Source organism: Trachymyrmex cornetzi, unplaced genomic scaffold (assembly GCF_001594075.2).
Source record: "Trachymyrmex cornetzi isolate Tcor2-1 unplaced genomic scaffold, Tcor1.1 scaffold99, whole genome shotgun sequence".
Lineage (NCBI taxonomy): Eukaryota > Metazoa > Arthropoda > Insecta > Hymenoptera > Formicidae > Trachymyrmex > Trachymyrmex cornetzi.
In genome coordinates this window covers 2809242-2827691 of record NW_017300343.1, presented here as the reverse complement: position 1 = coordinate 2827691, position 18450 = coordinate 2809242, and the positions used below count along the sequence as shown (strand labels likewise).

The following is an 18450-nucleotide window of genomic DNA, read 5'->3' as shown; positions in this document are numbered from 1 at the left end:
ACGTATACTTTAGAATTTACTTTTTTATATTAAATCCAAAAATTAATTTCTGTCATTATTTTAATTTATTTTGTAATAATTATAGTATCTTGGAATATAGAATGTAAAAGCCCTTTCGTATCCCGACTCATTGTCATACTTGTAACATTTATTAATTCGCTTAACAAGTATCAACATGATATATATTACAAACATATTATTTCGCATCTCGTACGCCAGCTTTACAAAAGTACTTAAATATAGCTGACTTAAATCTATTTGTACAGAATTTACATATAATTTTGTTACGCTCCGTGTTTGTACATACACAAAGGGTTGTTCTGTACAAAGTAGCACATTTAAGATACTTTAAAATAAAATGTGCGAACAATTAAAACAGAAAAAAAATCTAAAAACTGTGTTACTAAAAATGTATATGTATATAAAAAAAAGATTGAACACCTGCTACGATACTTGTACTAAATGTACACTATGCATGCTAAAAGCTTTGGTTCTAAGTATTGCGTTAAGTAGGTCATCCTGTAGTGAATAAATAATCCACAATTCATTAATTTTAATACATATATGTACATAGATACAACGTGTCCCAAAATCACCGCATCCTAGTTATAGACGCCAAAAATAGAAGAAAAGTCTATCTTTGAAATCGACGCACCGATCTAATTACAATTAAAACTAGGAGCATAATAAAATACATAGCTTTATTACAGAAATAAATAATTTCCCCTTTTTTTTTAAAGATTTACTATCGAGACAGCTTCATCGAGAACGGTGATTCTGGAATATCCTGCACGCGCATTATAAACTGGCATATGTACATTATTAAAAAAATTGATTCTATGATTATTTTACATTTTTACACTTTATCGATCCGTATCAAAAATTTCTATGCCATCTGTACCACAGTTGCAAGACGCAAAATTAGAATTTGATTACACTCGAATAATTTTTATGCCTTGTGGCAAACAGTTACTTTTATGAAAATTCATATCAGTCTTCTTGTAAACTTAACGTTAAGCGTCGTAACTAAGGCATTATAGATTCTCGTGCATTCTACGCGATACGGTTAAAAATTTGACTAGAGAGTACGTCCGGGAAACACGTCAGAAGTAGGATCGAACTCTAATCGCACAGTCGATTACTTATAGTATTGTACGTCGTCTAACATATTATCTGATGATGACAACGTCAAACTTCGTTCCTCATGCATCCCCTTGGCGTAATTGATTTGTTGCGATACCTACGGTGAAGAAAATGAGTTAATAAATAGTAACATATTGAGATCCTTGTTCAGTCGTAATGAAAAGAAAGAGAAATATTTGTACCAGTTTAAAATTACACTCCATTTATAACTTACCCGCTTTGTCACCTCTTCGTTGTCACAGCGCACCTTTGGCCGTCTCAACAATTCGGCCAATCCATCTAGATTGACTGCGGCCGATGAATCGAATCTGGATATCAACTCTATGTAATGCAGAGTGACGTTGTTGCTTTGAACTTTCTGCATCGGCTGACAACAGAGAAGATCTGCCAAGCTTACTTGAGTCACCACCGCTTTCGTGCCGCCAGAAATAACGCGTACTCTCTCATTGGACACCAGCACTTTAAGATTCTCCGAGCCGCTGCACAAACACTCGTAAGCAACGAAAAGCTCGGAATAGTCGCGATTGTTAATGCTGTACAGGAACTCCTGACCCTCGGCCTGCTGACGATTGTACGGCGGCAGCAATCCGGTAGAACCACTGACGACACGCGGTGGTCGGTCGCGTTTTGGTATTGCACGGTGAGCGCTATGAAAAAGAATTGATCAGACAAGAGATATTGACAATGCAGAGAAACACAAACATGACAACATAATAGAATCATATAATATATTACCTTCTACTTGTCTCTCGCACAGCACTAGCTGTCTCCGTTGCCAAATCTAAGACACCAACGACGGGTTTCGTTATTGTACCTACTACTCCTCTTCCAAAACCTGCGAAGAAACCCTAAAATTTTACATTAGCCATTAGCTTTATTTAAGTTCTATAAACAATATTTATTGAAAGAATTAGATTTATTTCAAAATATTTACTGGGAAACCCTCGCTGGTTGCTCCATCGTATGTTTGTTTGAATATACTGGTGACACCACCAAGTAGACCAAAACCGAAACCCTTCAAGCCGGCTACCAAGTGATCGCTACTGCCTGTAGTGTTAGCCCGGATCCTCTGTCTGGCCTCTTCGTGTCTTTCGTCCATAATCACTCTCCCTAAACCATCTGACAGAGATTCCGTCACTTTTGCTGCCGAATTTGAAATACCGTGCGTGACGTTCTTCACTAGACTTTTCACGCTGCCTTCGTAAATAAGGCCAGAAACACCTTCTGTGACGTCATTCATGAATCCAAGAGGGTTTCCTAAGAAATCCACGGAACCCAGAATAACTGCAGCTTGCCATTTCAATTCCTGAAATGTCATGGCATTCATTTGCTAAATCAATAGACAAGCGAAAAGAGTTATACATTACAATCTATAATAGTCATACATCTTTGTAATGCTTTACGATGGAATGTATTAGGAATTGACTACTTTCGAAAGGATGTTTCTTGACAAACGGTTCTAATTCGATAGTGGCATTCTCAAAGTTAATCAGAGTCAACCCTAATTTCCTCTTTACAGCTTGTAAATGATGTGGCAATTTTGTTGTAGTAAGCACGCTAAGTTTTACCTAAAGAAAGAATAGTTCATATGTATATCATGTGAATAAATAGTGCATTGGTAATATTCATGTGAAAGAAAAAAATAATCATCTACCATATCGATATTTACATACTTGATTGGGAACAAGTTTCAGAGCACCAATGTAATATCTCTTAGCATGTGCAGCAGACACTTCGGAAATAAATCTTTGTGCTTTGAAATCGTTCTCGTCAACAGGTACTTCCAACTCTGATTTGCCAATTCCGAGGAAAGCTGCCAGTTTCAAGATAAATTTTTCTTCTAAGTGTACGCATAAAGGTTTGACGCTCACTACGACATGTCTATAAATCTCGGCATTCTGATTCTTTGATTGTAATTTCTCCATCGCTAAATGAAGGGCGGGTCGATGCTCATCCTCTGTACGAGATGATCGTGTCACAAATAAAACCGAGGTGCACTGTGCCTCGAACAGTTGATTGTCAATTTGAACGTCAGCGACGCTCAGATCCAATGTGGTATTCAATGGGGTCCGCACAAGATCAAAGGAGATTTCAGCCAGCCGTGCGAATAACAGCTCTTCTAGCGGCCTTTGCGATACGATAGACAATCCGAGACCGACCGGCAAGTTCAGCTCCAGATTTAATTCGTTAGAATCCAATTTTTTAATATCGGCATTGATCTGAGTAGGCCGATGACTTACGGCGATGTGTGACCAATCGCGTTCTTCGAGTAAGGCAAACGTTTTTTTCTAAAACGCAAAAAGATTTGTATTAATTAACTTGGACATTTATTCTTAGTGTCATCAAAAGTTTACTTTTTGCATTATTATTGGAATAATAATGTTCAGAATAATCTGATAAAATAGGTGACTATATAAATAAAAATAATATAAACTTTAAAGCTGACGAACTGTAAAGCTGACACACACCCTCTCCTTGAAATCCAAAACTTGCAGAACGCGAGTCGGACCGTCAGTGGTCACTCTGACCGACAAAAATCCAGAACCCGGTCGCAACTTTTGTCTACCCACACGTTGCTCGATCGATGGTGGATTGCCATGTGTTTGAGGACCTAGTACAGCTTCACTCCCTAAAAATAACAACGCTCTGTTTACTGTGCATGAAAATATTCACGATAAGATTGAACGACTAAAAAAATTTGCGAATGCAGAAGCACTGTACGCCAGAGTACGATAACGCCGTGATTGACTAATCTCACAAGTTATTTAGCAACTTTATTTTTATTTGTAAAAATTTTATTCGGGAAACAATGTATTCTTTCTCTTGAAAAACTTTGTATAGAAAAAGATTTCTTCTTCTTTATATCGCGCTTTGACGTTCCTGGAAAGATATGCAAGAAAAAAAAAAGAAAAAAAGGGGCAAAACAAGCAGAGATAGATTATAGCTTATTATAATACTTATGGGCTCAGGATAAGGAAACAGCCAATTTTAATGTGTACTTTGAAACTATACGTACACATTTGCCAACGGGCGACACTGCCGCCTGCAACATTTATGATCAATTTAGCTCTTTCTAGTTGTAAACAGCGAAAAAGGAATGATAAAAAAATTGAGGACTCCTAACAACGATAGATTTAGATAATTGGCAGACAAAACCATAGAATGTAAGATATAATATTATAAAATAAGTGTCGCGTATCTGTCATCAATGTTCTTTTCATTAAATGTTCAAATCATTTTGTCAATTTCAACGATACCGTACGCTCAACTTACTACGTTTTATGCTTCGCATTTACAGGCAGAAGCATTAGATATACATCACACAAAAATGATAATTAACTTGCAAAGAAGGGATATGTTGAACTAATTCAAAGCAACACAAAATAACAGAAAATATATTTGACGATAAAGCGCGTGATAAAAAAAAAATTTACAACTTTCGCGAACAATCTTTGTCAATTTAATAATCAGCGTGCAAATAAAAACAACGTCCCAACCTTCGTATAGTCCCATAAAGCCGTCTTTTGACTGAACACACATATTCTTATGTGCGCAGCATAGGCGTCCGTCATCAGTGAATCGCCAGGTCTGCGTCGATCGTCGCCTAGGGTCCGGCTTCCTCAGAGCGAGAGCGCAATAAGTGAATGGTTGCGGTGCGGTGCCTGCTATGTCCAAAACGAATATCGTGTCCGGAGCTTTAGAATGTTTGTCTCTTGGTGGACTGGAGCCTGTCTCATTAAAATTTTATACGTGAAAGCAAAGTACACTATCATCTTTTTGTACAAATTATGTTGAAAATAATTACATTGATATTCTTATATTACCTTCGTGTTGCAATTGTCCCTCTCCGGTCATTCTCCAAAGCTGCGCCCTGTCACCGTACTGTTTCCTCCGAAGGGCAACCCAACCACCAGAACCAGCTTCTAAAACCAATCTCTGAGTTTCTACATCCAGGGGATCTAAATTGCTTTCGCTTGTCCCAAGATCAGAATCAGTTTTGAAAGTACCTGTCATGATAAAAGTGTGAAATCAGTATTTATGTATATATGTTTTAGTTCTTATTTTATCTATTTAAAATATAGTACCCGTGAATGCAATATAAATAAAGTTTTCGTAAGTCAGTCCTCTACACTCTCCCAATTTATTTAAATCGTAAGAAGCTGTCACGTCTCCAGGTGCTGTCAGCACTAAACCGGTAGTTTTTATTGGTTCATCTAGGGCATATGGCACCGATGAATGGGGTCTCACGGTCCATCGTAGGCTGTCAGGAACTTCGATCTACAAGTACAGAGTTGCAAATAAAAAAAATTAGCCATAAAAATAATAGCAACCTGATATAAATATTAATATCATAATTTATACATGGATCTCAAATGATATAGATATACCTGATTAATCTGCAAAGGAACCTCCGAGAAATTGTCTACTCTTATAGGTGGTGGCATAGTATCGGCATCAGTGAATACAATGAAGAAGGTAGTTTCCTGCAGCACTACATCTACTCGTAGAAAATGCATCTTCCCTGATATGTCTCTGACATTAATAGTCAATGAATAATTATCATCCAATCTGATACCGCCTGACCACATACAATCCCGAACGTTGGTGATCCTGACGCAGAGCAATAAATCTTTGTCCAGTCGTGGCCAATGAAAGGGCATGTGACAGTCGGGCATAGTCGTTATATATGTCGCTTGAGCATCCGGATTGGACTAAAATTAATATTACATTAAGAACAAGTTATCACTTTTTGTCATCATTGTTATTAATTGTAACAAACTTACGATAGTCGTCGTAAAACATTTCTGTGCCAGCTCCAATGTATAAGATGATTTATTGTGCAATTGATATCTCGGTGATAATGTAACCACTGTAGTGGCTCTGTATCTTCCTCTTGCTGTGCGAGTGGCCACGCTGATCAAGTAGACTATATCGGGTCTGCCATCGCGTAAACTGATTCTCAAGCGATGAACCTATACAACATAAATATATAATCATCGTTAGAATGATTAAAATACTAACAAGTTTCATGAATTTATTTTTGTGTGTATTAGAGAGTAACAGTTACCTAATTATAAAAAAATTAAACATCAAAAGCATATGTATGTATAATTTAATATTTTATTGATTGCATATAAAATATTAAAGTTATTACAATAAAAATCTTACATAAGATATACTTACGTGAATTCCAGGCTGCAAGTGAAAATGTTGAGACCACTGTGGTACTCCATGAGAATGAACTTCCGTTCCGATTCTGACCGACAAAGTTCTACTAGCTTCTTCGTCACTGAACGAGAATAGCAACGGCGCTACCATCCTCGCCCTCTCGTGCTCCTCAAATTGTCCCGCAGCCTCGATACCGACTCCCTCTTGTCTGAACACCAATGGCAAGCCAGTCTTGTTTATTATCCAATAAGGTGCGGTGATATTGATTTGCATGGCTGCACCTTTTTCCACGGCCACAGTTGCCTGCAGGTAAAGCATTCTGCTGGAGGAATCCAATAATTTGAGACGAGCGGTATAAGAAGAGCTGTTTGGTGGCAGTATTATCTGAAATATGTAATCGTATTTGATTATTATCTATCGAATTACTTACTATTATCGGAAGAAATAAAGAATAAAATTCGATATAGTAAAACTACACAGTTATTAGTTGTCATACTTACCACTCCGCATCCTGGATAACCATCCAATTGAATCGTAATTTCCAGTTGTTCGTTCAAATTTGCGCAATGTAAATCCGCGCTGCAGCCAGGCGTGATTCTACCGCCTTCTACGCCTGCTTCATATATTAATTCGTATGGCAGTAAGTTCGTTAATGTTATGGGTGCCATTATCGTGATCGTATGTGCCGGCAAAACTTGCATACCGTCAAGAGGATAATTATTTCGTCTGACAGCCACGCACATCCTATGGCAACAAAAAATATCAAGTTTCGCTAGTTTTATCAAGGGCAAAGTTTCTTTTATTTACCTGAATATATTATTCTGATTAGTCCGACAAGCAACGTAATTCTCCATTACTTCTAATGGCTTCTTAACTATCGTCCAGTTCACCGATTCCATGCAATATTGGAACAAGTAGTTCGAGATGAGCGGTTTGAAACACATCTGCACTCCGGTATGCGTCAAAGGCACAGACATCACCGATTGCGCTGGCACTTGCAGAATTCTTCCAGTGCTAACTGATGTCAGTGGCAAGTCTAAAAGGGTACAACAATTGATATAGATTTGCTAATCGTCACCAAAAATTGCAAAAAATAAAAAACTGACATCCAAGTTGGTTTAACGTGTTTAACGATTTCTCCATTTTGACCTCAATTGGATGAGTTAACTTGTTGAATACCTGAAGAGCTGATCTAATAGTAACTAACTTTCTGGCGGATCCTTCAAGTTCCACAGCAAATACAACTCTAGTTTTCGATATGATCGGCTGAAAATGAAATTGTTAGTATTATTTCTAGTACTATTATTATATTACTAGTACTGTATTGTACCTATTACTTATATATGTACCGTACTATTATTATTACTATGATAATATTTATAATAGTACAATGCTCCAAATTGAATTCTTTTTGAGTAATTAAAAATATATACGAGAGCATATAATAAAAAAAAAATGAGAAATACGATTTAGAAAAAATAATTAAAATTTTTTAATACAAATTTGTAAAATGATATAAAATAAATATATATATATATAATATAAACAGCGCAGAAAGCTATACAAAGATTACAGGATGATAAATACATATAACGCTTATTTTAGTCCAAATGTAAAGAATACGAAATAGGAATATAAAATAATGTCACCTTACCTGAAATCCTGCAATGTCAGCATTCGCGTGTCGAAAGTATATACCCACGCGATCGACAGTCACAGGATCTACCGGCTTCCATCCCTCGACCAGAACAGCAATCTGGTGTCTTCTGACAATATGCGTCGCATGATGCCTCAGCTTACCTCTCTCTTCGAAAGTAAATGGCGTGGTGTCTCCCGGAATCACCTCTATCCACGTGTGGTCTTTGTCTAGGTTATTCTTTACTTGAGATGATGATTTACTAACATCTGTCGTCTCGTCCGCAGTAGCGATGAACGTTTTAAACCAAAGCCGACAGCCAGTGTCATTTTTCAGAGCGAAAGGTATAAAAGGTGACCGACGTCGATAAATTTGTCCCCTCGTTACTGATTTGCTAACAATCGCGTTTCCATTAGATAGATAGTAATCCTGCGTCCAGTTGTGTTTGACTAGTTGCACAAGTTCAACCAATGTCAGCGTGACATTAACGTTCACAGAATCATAGGAGTTAATGGACACGTGTAGTCTCCTTGGATCGAACGAACTGGTAAATATCTGTTCCCATTCAATGTTCGCTCTCCAAGGTTCAATGAATGGTTCCCAACCACTCAACCCTCGATTATAATAGTCCACACCAATAGTGGCAGACAGTAAGCCAGGATGTTGGCTCAGCTTTCGCATATTAAAATCCGCCAAAGTGATTTCCAGAAGCGGCACATCCGCGTCGCGACAATCGTCGATGATACAGATTCGCATGCAGGACACCTGCAGTTCTATAGCTCGAAAAATCGAATCGTCGCTCGCTGCGACGACGCTTGTCGGTACTGCATTCTGCGTCAGCCACAAAGCGGCATCATCTAGCTGACCTTCACAGTGGTCCAATGCGATTCTGCAATCGGCCTCTGCGAAACCTAAAGAGATGAGCTTCAGCACCGGACTGTCCATCATCTGGCTGCTTTCCATCACTGCTTCGCTCGATCTTTGCCTCGCCCATAAGGTCTGTTTGGGTAGAGAGCTTAACATTCTAGAGAACATGGTCACGTCATGATAGCTCAATCTCACGCACAATGGTTGCAGTTGAATCTCCAAGCATTTATCTTGAGTTAGATCCAAACTCGCTCCGACTGGATCGATGATTGATAGAGCAGTCTCGTTTTCCAAACCCAGAATACATGAAAATAGCTCGCAATGCGAAAGATTGCATGAAAGCGGTTTCTCGCCTTCCTGCGGCGTTGAACGGTACGATAAGACGGCAGTTGTTTTGAGAATCACGGCGTTGGTATCGAGAATCGCGGTGTCCTCAACAATAACGAGCTCGGAGTCCGTAATGTTAACTTTCAGTTCAAATGGTACGGCAGTCGTAGCGGTGTCGATGATTTCAGTCTCTTGATTAACAATTGACACGTGCATGGAGCCAGGTATAGGATCCGGTTCCGGAGAGTTCAGCAACAGGAAATCTCGTACGGCCTGCCACCAGTCCAGGATAGCGGTCAGTCGCATGCTATGCAACAGAATAGTAGTAGCCGCGTAAGCCTTACGCTTCCGATGATGCACCTCCGCCTGAACACGGTCCTGCCCGGCCTCGGTGTCGGCTGTATCTCTCAATGGCTGTAGGATTCGCGTAAACACATTGCACTGTCGATCTATCGGTTCGTTCTGAAAACGCGTGTCCGTGATCAGGATCTCCTGCGACACCAGATCAATGTCCTGTGAACCGTCGCTCAGCGAGTCCAGCGTCAGTCGGGACTTGATAAAATTGATGCATGCAAGCGCCGCAATGTTGTGACTCGGATGCAGTTTTACCGTTACGTTTACCAGCTCGAGAATTATGCAGGATCGGGTCCATGTCTTTATGCGATTGTCTGCAGTCGAAATCGCGTATTCCACCGTGTGATTCAAATCTTGCACAAGGAGGCGCAGATCGTCCAAATTCTCGCCGATGTTATACGATAGAAGGCCGCGAATCAGCATGTACTGCTCCGGATCCAGAGCACAATCCATCGTCGACAGTATACCATGCACGCTGAGATCGGGTATATTGCGGCTGATGTAAGTGTCAAGATTCCGTTCGACGCGTAATTTCAGATGACACTTTTCTGTAAGCAACGAAGGGCCCATTTTCTTAATGAGAAAGCCACCCACCATCAAGGCATCCGTGTCCTCATTTAGGGTCGAATCACATTTGAGTCGCCTCGCCGCATACACATCCATATTGACCAACTCGAGCAGCATCACATCTAGTAAACAATCCGGAACAACTAATGAAGTGTCGAACCTATTGTGTGCTGTGAGCTCTCCCAGATCCAATAGGATCAGTTCGTCGGACCTAGAACTTACTGGTAACAATATCACCGGCGCACCAGCGTGCAATTGCAACGACAGTCGCGTGCCACGCTTATTCATATCTATTACAGCACCAACGCCGGCCCGCAGATTTCGCATGATGCTCCACAATTGTGAAAAATGACCGAAGAAAGCCTGTAACTCCGCTACGAATCTTTGAGTGTGAATGTAATGCACGGCAGACATTTCTAGCTTGAGCCGTGCATCATAAGGTCGATCCTCACAGTCGGCATAGCTCGAGTACTGGAAATTTAGCGCCTTCCTGCCGGACGACAGAAATCTTTCGCGGTAGAATCGACCGTGCGGCGTTAGATCCAACAATGACATTGAACCTAAAGATCCTGATACCTTGGTCTTTCCGTCAACCGTCTTGAGAATATGCATGCTGGCGTTGGATACATTGGCCTTGGCTATCTCACGCTCCTGCTGCGTCAGCACCAGCGTCAACGATCTCACTTCTATCTCCGTTTCTGATCTCTCTGGTAAATTGTCGTCTACCTTGCTCACGCCGGTGCTATCGCTGTCCGGCGTGGCTCGATGCGCGGCGACTTCGTCACTCGTCGCTCCAGACAGGCCTGCAATCCCAAAGAAGTCAAACACTACCATCCATGACTCCACGCTTATCACTAAGTCCAGGCAATTGAAGTCCACGGTTACCATTTTGCGATGGAACCGATCTTCCGGTGTGATACAGCCGTTCTCTTCGGGACGCGTCATGGTGATGCTCATTAGCACCAAGTTCTCTTCACTGGTGATGCCGCCTGGGGATGGAGGTGGCGTGTTTGGTGTATCGACTGCTGAGATCACCGGTTTCCTGCGCCAATGCGCCGGAATCGCGTCGTATAAAGTGTAGGTCTCCAACCGATCCGGCAGACTACCACGTCCGAAGGCGTTCTTGTATTGTCGCAGAAACACGAGATCTGGACAAGATTTGGAAACGCCGGTAGGCAGTTTCGCGCGTGTAGGAGCCGACGATTGCATCATGTAACGATGCCGCGAGCCGACCGGGCACAGAAGATCTTCCATCAAAAGGGACCGCAGTGCGACCTGAACACTGGACTCGTTTCGATGTAATTTGTCATACTTGACAACAAAGTCACGCATTGACAATTCCACCAGCGGCTGCTCCGAATGCGCCCGCTTCAGTTCCACGCTGAGGATCGGCAGTTCGAATGAGACCTTCACACAGAGATCGAGCTTCTCCGAGTAGTCGGACACTCCGTCAAAATCATCGTATTCCGACACTGCGGCTGTGGCAGTCACAGCAGGCATGGAGAACAATCGGTGAGTGGTATCGAGTAATTGCTCGTATTGACCGCGTGACAACGATACTTTCAACGGCGTTATCACAGCGCCGTGGACCTGCACAATTGGACTGTTGTTCGTAAAATCGCCGACGTCGAGTAGGAAACTCATACTTTGCGTTAAGGTGTTTTGCTTCTCCACCAGGATCTTCAACGTTGTGTCGTGCAGTATCGGTTTGCCCAACTCCTTACACGAGTACATCTCTTCGGCTCTCGGCAGATTGTTTTGAGACTGACCAACGTTGGCAGATACTTCAAGAGAATACAGATTCATGTCACGCACTTCCAGTGTGACTTTGTGCTTCGCCATGGATCCCAAGTGAGGTTCATGTCGCAGTGACATCGTACCGAGATGAGCAACGAATACTTGTCTACTATGTGAGGAACGTGGTATTACGAGTACCGGACTTTCTAGAAGTACGTCTAATCTAAGCGATAATGCATTTGCGTTATCTAGATCAACCGAGACGCTCGGTAACCGTTTACGCGGAGGGATAATCCAATCGTCGGCATTCACCAGACCAATTGCCATATCAGTGGCTGCTGCGCTAATTTGGCGTGCAAAGTTGCTTAAGTATTGCTTGAATTCGTCGGCACACGAACGTAATTCAGATATCAGATGCGGCGCGTGAGTGTACCAGACGCTGGCTACGCGTATCGTGAGATCGAGATCGATTTCCATGCAGTCTTCTTCGTTGACTTGCCTGGTGTTGCGATTGGCCACAAATCTGAACGCCTCTGGCTGATCAGACAGACTACTGAAGTGCTCAAGCGGGTGATGTGGCGGATCCGCCAGAGGATCCCTACCCACGCTGATTATCCGTTGATGAGTCTTCCCGGTTGGCGTTTGATCAAGAACTTGTACTCCACCGAGAGAGCCTGAGATTGACGTGTTCGCGGCTAAAGTCGCTTGTATGCGCGCATCAGACATAGTCGCCGTGGCAATTTTTTGCCCCACTAACTGATTGTCTTGCACAACCGCGCGCAAAAGTAACACATTCAAGCGATGGAAGTCAAAGGTGATCTCAGTTCTCGTTGACATTGACCTTACTTCTGTACTTTGACTTGACAACGAATCGTCTCGGCTCGCAATGTAAGCCGATCGTGACTTTTGCAATGGCAAGATTCTTCGGAAGAAACCTAGCAATTCCACTATAGTCTCTTGATTAGCAATAATATCTAAATTATTGAACTGTATATTTGCCATTCTCAAATTTTCCGTAGGGTCATCTACCAGTGTCAATTCCACCACAATCAGCGCTTCTGAATCCAATTTTTCTAGACAAATTGATGAATTATTTTTGGGCGAATGCAAGGTCTTAGTTTTGCTCGCTAAAGTGGACAAGGCATTGGTTAAGGCGACAGGCGATGTCAACCGCGGTGGTCTCGTGGAATCTGGTGACTCGGGTGATTCTGGCGAGACAGGTGACGTTGGCTCTGAATCCCTTAATCTACCGGAAACGCTGTCCATGCCGACGTGCTTATGACTGGCCACCAGTAGTTCGAAATCGGGCCCGAATTCTTGAAGAGCGTCGACCAAGAGAAGACCGTGGACGGAAAGCGAGACGCTCAGATCTGCCATTCGTTTACTGAGGGCTGCCCGAACGCCGGACACTTGCAGCTCTGCTACACTGCGACCCCTCGATTGCAGTTCAAAGGCCATCTGATCAATGATAAATTGCACCATTACCGCATGGCTCAAGGAACGATCCAAATTTTCTTCCTTCCTAGGACTCTTCGGCTCTATAACGGCTTCTGTTTGCGGGATGCCGGCAGAGTTGGAGAAGCTCGACAGTAAGTTATAAATTAAGCGTATTGCGCCCACCTTTTGCTCATTTACGTGCACTACCAGTCTCGGTAGATTACCAGATACCGTGACTGACGGAAAATTAGGATCCGAAGTAGTAAAGACACGTCGTTCAACTTGCAACGATATGTTGAAACGTTCGAGAAAGTGCAAGCTCGACATACCTCTCGTACGAACGTGCTTCCAATTGTCCTTTGTCTTACCCACTAAAATTTGCAGATCTACCAGATCGATAGAGTACTGATCGTACAATTTCTTGTGCAACTCCGTCTCAGACAGGCCTTGGAAATCATGTAAGGAACCGTTCTCCTGGCTTCCGGGTGGAGTAGAGCAAGGTGTCTCAAATCTCTCATCTTCGTCATCACTATTAGTCGATTCTGTTTTCAATATAACCTGATTCAGATTTGCATCATTCGATAAATGTAACTTGCCAAAATCGACCATCACCACGGCCGCATTGGAATCGACGAAGCTCTCCACTAATAAGATTTGTGGTGCAGAGATCTTAAACTGTAGATCCCAAGACGAACGATACACAAAGTCGCCGTCCAAAATCTGTTCCCAATTCTTGATCAACTGTCTCCTCGTGCGACGCTTCATCGCCTGGAATCGCTGATTGGACGATACCGATCGATGCGGCTTACACATAAAATCTATCAGCCAGTATATCACGGTTGGATTATACACAATATCTAAGGACTGTGAGTACACGTGCAATAAATGATCTACATTAATATGCAGCGGTCTTTTCTCATAAATCAGTTCAAATAAATGACGCGGCGTCTTCGTTAGTTTCTCTGAAGAATTGCGAATACGCGAGGATATACCATTGGATGCGACTTGAGGTTGCACCAAAATAGGAAATGTGGAACTATCCGTGAGAAAATCATGCAGGTACAACGCGCCCAAACTAATTGAAAACTTGTGCGACCCAGATCTGGGTCGTGACTCATAGCTCAAGTTCACTCTTTCAAACTTTAGTTCTATCACAGTTTTTCTACCGTTGCTTTCGTCTTTCTCAGTGCACAACGCTATCGCGCCTTGCACCAGAGCGAAATTAAACTGTCCAAACACTGTGTCGCGACGTAGAAGAGTATCATCGTTCATAGTATCCGCTAAAACGTCTAACAATTCCCCGTCAAAAGTAGTCGAGCTACTTCCGTTTTGCGTTCCATTGCTGCTGTGAGGTGTCTTTGAGTACCAGCCCCACCATTGTGGAAACCATTGCTCGAGCATACCACGTCCTTGTGGCACATTCATATTAAGTTCTTGTGATTTTGCAGGTCTCACTTTCTCCATAGCCAGTTCTCTCAATACCCGAAGCTCGTCAAAATTTCGCTCGTTTTCGACCTTTTCCTTCAACGTTTTAATTTCTGGAGGTAAGATCGAGGTAGGCGTGCCTAGCAAAAAAATATTTAAAAGAAAATTTTCATCGTTTTAAGAATATTGTAAAAATTTATAGAAGTTATTAAAAAATATTTATTTCTACCTAACAATTTAGTGTACGCTTGAACGTAACAAATGTTTTCCCTAGCTCTGAGAAATACATTATTCCAAGACGGTTTTGGTTTGAGTGCATCTCTGCCAAGATGACACCTGGCGGCGTATTTCCACCATTCCTTGCAAGCTGTTTTAACAGGAACTACTGGCCTACAACGCCACTGTTGTTTACGACGATCTATACGATCAAGCTCTTTGATACACTTCACCATCTCTTCATATTGAAGCTAAAAAAATAATTTAAATTATATTGCATGAATCAATGTTTAATTGTATACCAGTTACAGTTATCTGTAAAACTCACATCTGTTATAGATAATGGTACTTCATCCAAGAGCAAATCTACTATGATACGCGGTTTATTAATAGACCTCAATGGACGTTCAGTTCGATCTCTCTTAATGTGTGCTCTTGCATTCACGGGTGATAAAATATGCCGATGAATCTTATTTTTACTCATGGCGATCTAAAAATCAAGATTACAAAATATTATTATAAAATATAGGTGTACGAGTGTGTGATTAACATGTTATCACGCTCACTGAGCTTTCTCATATCTTACAGCTAGATCGCCTAGATTAAGACCACCAAAAAGCTGATCTTTTTTCACATGATTCCAATAAACTGAAAGACTATCGAGTTCCATTAACTTAAACGACGCATCCGTGAGATTCCAAGATGTGGAACAAGGTATCCAACTAGCATCACAACTTTGAGTAGTTAATGCTCCAATTGTAATACCAAATGCAATACCATTATCTACATACAAAAAGATCAAAAGTTATTAGGAACATAATAAATATCAATATTTAACAAATAAATTTTTGTTCAGATTATATTCATACATGCATATATATATATATATATATAACCATTTACTTACCATCTGGTAGTGTAATACCATCTTCATACCTAATATGAACATCTTTGATATTCAATTGTAAATTTTCAATAATATTTGTTACTAGGGACGTGCCATAATTTAGCCAGGAACTATAACTTGAAGCATAATAACCAGGATCATGCTCTATATCGGCTCTCCATCTGGCTTCCAAAGCATCCAGTCGACTGAGTTTATATTCTAGTATTGCTTGTTCCTCTGCTTCATTATCATACTGCAAACATTTGTTTTTAAACTTATCAATATATATTGAAACATATGTATAACACAAATGCATCTATATATTTATATAATCTCTCTGTCAATACTATTGAAAATCTATTATAATTCTAAGATAATAGAAAATAGAAAATCATTTTTACCTCGTCCAAATTAATTGGTCCCGCTACTAAATAAAGCTGCTCTATACCTATCACCCATGATGCAGTTCTTATTTGTCTGACTGGTACTTGTAATCTAACTTTACCAATAAATCCAGCCTTTACTTCCATTGGCAGCCCAATATGACGCAGAGCTTCACGTTTCAGGGGTAAGTTTTCTAGTTCAACTTCCCCTAATACAAAATAAATATCCATTAAATAACTTATATAACTACAGTATATATAACTACCGTTATAACATTGACCTTCTTTTATATAAAAATAATATTAAAGAACTAAAGAGACAATATAGAAAATACACAAACTTATTCCCTGTCATAAACCAATACATGTGTTCTGTTATATATACTGTCAGTATATATATCCAAAAATCTATAGCTCATGTTATATATATATATACTATAGATTTTCAATACTGGTAGTGTATTGCAGAACACAATATAATAGGTCTGTTTTTTGTGGCTGAACTAGTGTACACTTTTGGAACTTAAAGTGAGATAAATATGTTTGATATTTGTTTAAAGCGAGAAAGAGAGTTCTAGAACAGTCTAGTGCAAGAACAGAAAACAGACCAAATAAATATGATGGTGTGAGAAACGATAGTTTTAGATCTGTTCTTTATTTTTGCACTAAACTGTAGAACTGTTTCTTGTTTTCATCAAATATCGAATACATTAATTTCATTATAAGTTCTAAAAGTGTACATTAGTTTAACTTATGGTTACAAACCTATAGTTAACAAATTATTCTTCATATATATATTATTCTGTAAACACTATACAAGCTTTATAAGGTTTTTATAGCAAAAGTAATAAATGCGTAGTGTGACATAACCTCACCCGACAACAAAGCAATGCTAAGCTGATCCGTATTCAAATTCTCCACATATTTGCCGAGATAATTGTTCAGCACCCAAGCAACGAGTCCCTCCAACATTTTGAACAAGCAATATCTTTGCCACTATCCACCCGGAAATGTGTATGTGATTGCGCATAAGTGGCCTCATAGGTTATGTTCTCTTATATCTCGTGCGAATTCCCAGAACCTGCGAAATAACAGCGCATAAGGATGACACATTTCAACGGTTCGTACTTGACTTTCGGGCGAACAGTACTTCTCATATCCCGACTATTGTTGTATCCTTCATTAAAAATTCGTATTTCACTAGCGACTTCGAGACCCATCTTAAATAACGGTTTCTCCTATTGATAACCACCGTCAACAATTGTGGTAACCACTGCTCGCGTTCGAAAAGCACAATATTTGAAAGCATCACATCGATCTACAATTGGAGAATACATTTTTCCATCTACCAATCAAATCCGTGTTGCGCGCCGGTAATGTCAGTTGATTCATCGAAATTACGCGATATGTCCAAACAAAATTGCTGATTTTCAGCAATATTCATCTTCTTCATTTTTATTGAAAAAAATATTTTGTAGCTTTTTTAGTCATTGCCGTCAGTAGAGAAAAGACTACTGGATACAAAAATTATTCTCAAATATAAAACGTATTCTTCTGTAATTATTATATAATCTATCGAGTAACATTTGTTTTCAATCTATTATTACTTTTTATGTTCTTTATATCTTTAAAATATTTTTTAGATATGTATATACATATATATAATAAAGAATCTACTAATTTTTACATCCCGTAGGTTCATTTCTGTCTTCTTCTCATCAGCTTATTTACGAAGAATGAAATACAACAGTATTTTTCACGATGCTATTATTATAGTTTTATTATTTTGATCTCTTTGATTTGTGACTTTTTGGATTGGAAGATCACTCCAAAGAAAAAAAGAGAAAAGAAAGTAAATATTTATACTTTGTCAGTTTCACTTTTTTTTTTACTTATTATATTTATATTTATTTTTACGCACCCCCTTAAATGTAATTCTCTTTGAATAATAAATTAAACAAATTAAATTTAATTTAATTTACGTCAAATATACAGTTAATATATTTTTAATATTTTTATCCAAATTAAAGGTGAGACGATTAAAGTAAACATTTATCAGAAGAAAAATGAGAAAAAAACAATAAAGAGAAAAACAAGAACAATTTTGCTTTTTTTTTACTGGCGGTAGTCAATTTTTCTATTTTCGAACGCGTTGCAAATAGTTGAAAATGCTCTACGCGTCGAGTCGATTTCTCGCGATTCCACGCGTATCGACCGCGTATCGACCGCGCAGTGATTCCGACATTTCCGTAATCGCGATTCGCGAGTAATCTCGGCGAATATGCGCGACGAGCAGAGACACG

At 40.0% G+C, this 18450-nt stretch overlaps 1 protein-coding gene across 1 annotated transcript; it reads right to left on the bottom strand.

Moving 5' to 3' along the window:
* Window positions 1-126: 126 nt before the first annotated feature.
* Vps13D (vacuolar protein sorting 13D) lies at window positions 127-17373 on the bottom strand. The gene is made up of 24 exons (XM_018521669.1): window positions 17023-17373; window positions 16166-16356; window positions 15786-16017; window positions 15465-15661; window positions 15207-15368; window positions 14892-15129; window positions 7967-14802; window positions 7419-7578; window positions 7120-7348; window positions 6813-7056; window positions 6328-6696; window positions 5928-6116; window positions 5532-5855; window positions 5229-5421; window positions 4968-5150; window positions 4641-4871; window positions 4160-4186; window positions 3612-3772; window positions 2817-3431; window positions 2529-2711; window positions 2078-2449; window positions 1879-1991; window positions 1358-1790; window positions 127-1240 (listed from the first exon to the last, which is right to left on the bottom strand). Exons 1-24 carry the CDS (start codon window positions 17117-17119, stop codon window positions 1139-1141), a joined length of 12081 nt encoding a protein of 4026 aa, XP_018377171.1. The 5' UTR covers window positions 17120-17373; the 3' UTR covers window positions 127-1138.
* Between the last annotated feature and the right edge of the window lie 1077 nt (window positions 17374-18450).

Bases quoted from the DNA above. Each gene is read 5' to 3' on its own strand.
- Vps13D (XM_018521669.1), bottom strand. From the start codon at position 17,119: ATGTTGGAGGGACTCGTTGCTTGGGTGCTGAACAATTATCTCGGCAAA. The intron at 5,422-5,531 runs GTATATCTATAT...CTGTACTTGTAG, and splicing joins TTCCTTTGCAGATTAATCAG to ATCGAAGTTCCTGACAGCCT. The intron at 4,187-4,640 runs GTTGGGACGTTG...TAAATGTTGCAG, and splicing joins CTTTATGGGACTATACGAAG to GCGGCAGTGTCGCCCGTTGG.